The 4,589-nt window shown below is 40.9% G+C and overlaps 1 protein-coding gene and 1 non-coding gene across 2 annotated transcripts; one reads left to right on the top strand and one right to left on the bottom strand.

The window, feature by feature from the left end:
- The first annotated feature begins 1,451 nt into the window (after positions 1-1,451).
- Positions 1,452-1,564, top strand: LOC117795832. Its single transcript, XR_004619986.1, has one exon. It is a non-coding gene; the product is annotated as a small nucleolar RNA SNORA28 (small nucleolar RNA).
- Positions 1,565-3,321: 1,757 nt separating this feature from the next.
- GTSF1L (gametocyte specific factor 1 like) lies at positions 3,322-3,887 on the bottom strand. The gene has a single exon (XM_011222538.3). The coding sequence runs from the start codon at positions 3,862-3,864 to the stop codon at positions 3,403-3,405; it is 462 nt and encodes a 153-aa protein (XP_011220840.1). The 5' UTR covers positions 3,865-3,887; the 3' UTR covers positions 3,322-3,402.
- Between the last annotated feature and the right edge of the window lie 702 nt (positions 3,888-4,589).

Here is a 4,589-nt window from a genome sequence, read left to right as displayed (position 1 = left end):
TTTCTATTTATATGACTATTGACATATTTGGATTGATTTTTACCATTTTATTTTGTGTTTTCCCCTTTTCTTTATTGAATTTATAAAGTTTTCTGTAATCTGGTCTGTTTTCTCCTCTTGCCTGGTTTGAATTACATTAAAAATATTTCTCTGATTTTAGAGGCTATTTAAAACTTTTTAATATGCATGTTTGTTACTGTTTCTGTCCTTTTGAACGATAGCCTTTCCTGGCCTATTTTCATTGAGTTTTGTTTTATCATTTTAAATGCAAAATTGATGATTTTCTCAGTTGATTAACTTTGTGTACATATTTTATAAATTCACTTACTCATCATTGTTTCTCTTACCTCATTACATTTTTTTTTGCTAAGTAATACCACCTCCATTTCTGCTACTAGTAGGTAGCATTAGTTGAGAGCTTCCCGAGTGCTAGACACTATCCTGATAATCTTACATGTGTTAGATCCCTTAATCCTCCACATCATCCTGGGAGTTTGTCATCCCAGGAATCACACAAAGGTTAGATTACGCCCGAGATCTAGCATTAGGAAGAGGTGGAACTGGGCTTCAATCCTGGCTATTGTGCTGCTCTTTGCTCTGTGTGTGTTTAAATTTTTTGTTTTGAAATCATTTTAGATTTACAGAAAACTTGCAAAGATAGTGCAAAGAGTTCCCATATACTCCCCACGGGGCTTTCCCTAATGTTAACATTTTACAAAAGCATCGTGCATTTAACAGAACTAAGGAAGTTTATATTGGTACAATACTAGTAACTCAACTACAGACTTTATTTGGATTCACGAGTTTTTCCACTCATGTCTTTTTCTGTTCCAGTATCCAGTCTGGGATCCCACATTGCATTTAGTATATATACATGTATTTTAAAAAACCTTTTAGTATGGAAGATTTTGAATTTATATAAAAATGGAGAGAATAGTAAAATTTATCTATCACTCAGCTTCAATGACGATTAACTCATGACCAATTTGTTTAATTCACGCCCCAAATCAAATTACGTTTTTCTTTTTCCTGGTCCTGGTGGCCTATAGTTTACAGATGTTTACAGGTGCCCTACAGATCACCTTATTTCACCTGCTTCCTATATGACAGTTTTCTAATTCATGTACTTTATTAATCATGGAGCTTCTAAAGCCAACACCTAGAACAACTACTACTACTACTACCACCACCATCACTACCTCCCCCCCCCCACGTCCTCCTCCTTCTTCAGAAGAAGAAATCTTTATTTCACATTTCACACTTTGTAGAAAGAATTGAAGGGCCCAGGAGTGGCAAAGCTATGATTATTTAAAACTGACTTAGTTAAGATTTCCTCCTGAAAAGCTTTCAAAAGACTTAAGTATTTTGCAGTTTAAGAAAATGTATTTTAATTCTGTGGCCTTGATAATATATTCATATATACTCCCATGTAAAAGGTACTGAAGGGTTGCAAGCAACAGTCTGTGACAGATGATCGAACTTGTCTGACACAATATGAGCAAGGTCTAAACTATTTCAGTGTTTTCTCCTCCGTGAGAACAGCTGTTATATAGACTTAAACAGTGTTCCAGCTGTTGGTTAAAGTGCAGTTGAAGTATGCCCTTGTTCAAGTTCATGAGGGAGGGAGGAGACTCACGAGTGCGAACCATCACGAACTACCAGGCCTTCTGAGGCATCACCACTTCATCTTAATCTTCCCCGACAGTTAATACCTCTACTATTTAGGGACATTCCATTCTTTTTTTTTATTTTATTTTATTTTATTTTATTATATTATGTTAATCACCATACAGTACATCCCCAGATTCCGATGTAAAGTTTGATGCTTCATTAGTTGCGTATAACACCCAGTGCACCATGCAATACGTGCCCTCCTTACTACCCATCACCAGTCTATCCCATTCCCCCACCCCCTCCCCTCTGAAGTCTTCAGTTTGTTTCTCATAGTCCATAGTCTCTCATGTTTCATTCCCCCTTCTGATTACCCCCCTTTTCTTTATCCCTTTCTTCCCCTACCGATCATCCTAGTTTCTTATGTTCCATAGATGAGAGAAATCATATGATAATTGTCTTTCTCTGCGTGACTTATTTCACTTAGCATTATCTCCTAGGGACATTCCATTCTTAACCTGAGTTTCTTACATATGAAATAACAACAGATGAATTTGGTCTGTGAATCGTCTTAGAATTCCAGGTAGCATTGTGTTGGTGTGTGGTTATCTGAAGGGAGGGTTCCACAGCCAAAGAGGGCAGGGTTTTCAATGTTCATGAGACACAGTGAGGTGTAACATAAACCATAGGGTTAAAATTTTACTTTTTTTTTTTTTTGTCTCCCTGTAGAAAAAATAAATAAAAGATACTAAAGGGTCTACAGTAAAGTGTCTCTCTCCTGACTTTCGGTTACCTAGTTCTCTTCCCTGGGGAGAGCTGGTAAGTTTCTAGGGGAGAGACCAGCCAGCTTTTTCTGTAAGGGATTGGAGAGGAGACATTGTAGGCTCTGGGGGCAGATGCCTGTTCTAGTGTGTCCGTGAGGGAAATTCTATGCAAATGCAAGAGCATACATATACATGTTCTCTCCCACAACTCTGCAAAAATGGTCGTATAATATACAGAGTATTCTGGACTTGGCTTTTCTCAGTTAAACCAGGGGTTGGCAAACTGTACCCCATAGGCCACATCCAGCCTGTTACCAGTTTCTATAAATAGTTTTATTGGAACCTACGTTCATTTGTCTACGTACTGTCTGCGGCTGCTTCCCTGCCACCCAGGCAGAGCTGAATAGCTGTGACAGAGAACATGTGGCTTGTGAAGCCTAAAATGTTTACTCTCTGGCCTTTTAGAGAAGAAGTTTGCTGGTGTCTGAGTTAAACACTGTGTTTTAGCCTTTCCAAACTAGTCCAGAAAGAGCTGCCTCACCCTTTCTCATGGCAGCATAGACGTCTTTTTATGGCTGTGATATTCATTTAATCGAACCCTCCCCTAAGGGATATTTAGACCATTTCTGTCTCTTTGACCCTTACTGCTACAAATAACGTGGCAGTGGATAACCTTGTACTTACCTCATTTTCTGCAAGTGTGAATATAGTCACAGGATGAATTCCTAGAAGTGGAATTGCTCCATCCAAGCAGAGCACACTGGTGACTTTTACAGCTAATGTCAAATTGCCCTCCACGGAGGTTTACCTACCAACTTACATTCTCACCAGTGTTATGAAAGTGCCTGTTTGCCCCATCTTTACCAGCAGAATGTCCTGCCAGCCTTTAGATCTTTACCAACTACTACATGGAAAAAAAAAAAAAAAGGCAGCCCAGGGTGGTTCACTTTGCATGCTTTTATTTGGGTGAGTTGCATCTTCTTTCAGGTATTTAAGAGGCGAGTGGCTCCTTTCTGCTGCTGGTGGTTTACTCTCCTGGTCTGAGGGTATTCTGGGGGGTGGTCAGGGATGGGGGGTGGGCCTCTCTCTCTGACTCTCTTGTATCGCTTTCACAAACAAGCTTTTGGGGAACAAAAGTCTTAAGGACAAACATGGGATGGCAGTTAGTGCCATCAACATTCCAGACGTCAGAACTGGGGAGCCAGGGGGGCCCTGGAGGGGCCTTTCCATTCTGCTCTGAACTTGGAAGGCTAACTTTCAGAGGGCGCAAGCTGTCCTCCTCCACTGTGCTTCTGTTGACGCAGGCAGCCTCGTGCTCCTCCAGCTTTTTGATGGGGACCACGTGGCAGGCGTTATATTTGCAACTGGCCATCTTTTTGGCTTTCTTGGGGTTCTTTTTCCTGCAGGATGCCAGGTGGTACTGGAATCTGCTGAGTGGGACTCGGTGGTGAGGGTTGTAAGGGCAAATTTCTAAGGCTTCTGGCTCCATGAGAAATTGTTCTTGAAGCAGAGTAGCTCACTTCCCAGAGTCAAAACGAAATGCTGCTGGTGGAAAAACCCTTTGGTAAGGAGGATGGAGCTGTCCTCTGCCCAGAGTTGGCCCTTAGAGCTCTGTCGGCCAAGTTCTTAACAACTTATGCTTCCTGTGCTCTGCGACCACGAGTGGTGGGTTAGGAAAAGGAGAGGAGCCGTCAGGGGCAGCTGCACAGAGAGCTGAGTTCCAAATGGCAGGTGAGACAGAAGAACCATATAAAGCACCTGCAAGAGCCAGAAACCACAGCTGCCCCACAGGAACATAAAGAAGGTACATGCCAGCCCCTCTTGACTCTGAGAGGTACACTGTGTGATGTCAGGGAGCAGTCATGAAAGGTCACAATGGGCAGCTTGAGTCATCAGCAAAAGGCTACTTGTTGTCCATCACTTTCAAGGGGTGGGGTGGCTTTGGGAAAAGCTGCCATTCAAAATTACTGGTGGCATGTCTGTTGTCATTTAACTGTTTCTAAACTTATGTGTTTAATATAATTATCTATATTTGGGGTTAGATCTATGTTATTTCGTGTTTCCTTATCTATTCTTTGGTTTATTTTTTCTCTTCCCTAATTTTAAATAGACAGTTTTAAAAAATCCCATTTCCTCCATGATTTTGTAGGTTACACATTCTCTAATCATTTAGTGGTTATTCTACAAATTAAAACATTCATAAATAGCTTACCA

This window comes from Ailuropoda melanoleuca, chromosome 13 (genome assembly GCF_002007445.2).
Source record: "Ailuropoda melanoleuca isolate Jingjing chromosome 13, ASM200744v2, whole genome shotgun sequence".
Classification (NCBI taxonomy): Eukaryota; Metazoa; Chordata; class Mammalia; order Carnivora; family Ursidae; genus Ailuropoda; species Ailuropoda melanoleuca.
Note: the sequence above shows the minus strand (reverse complement) of the source record. Positions and strands in the feature narration are given on the sequence as shown.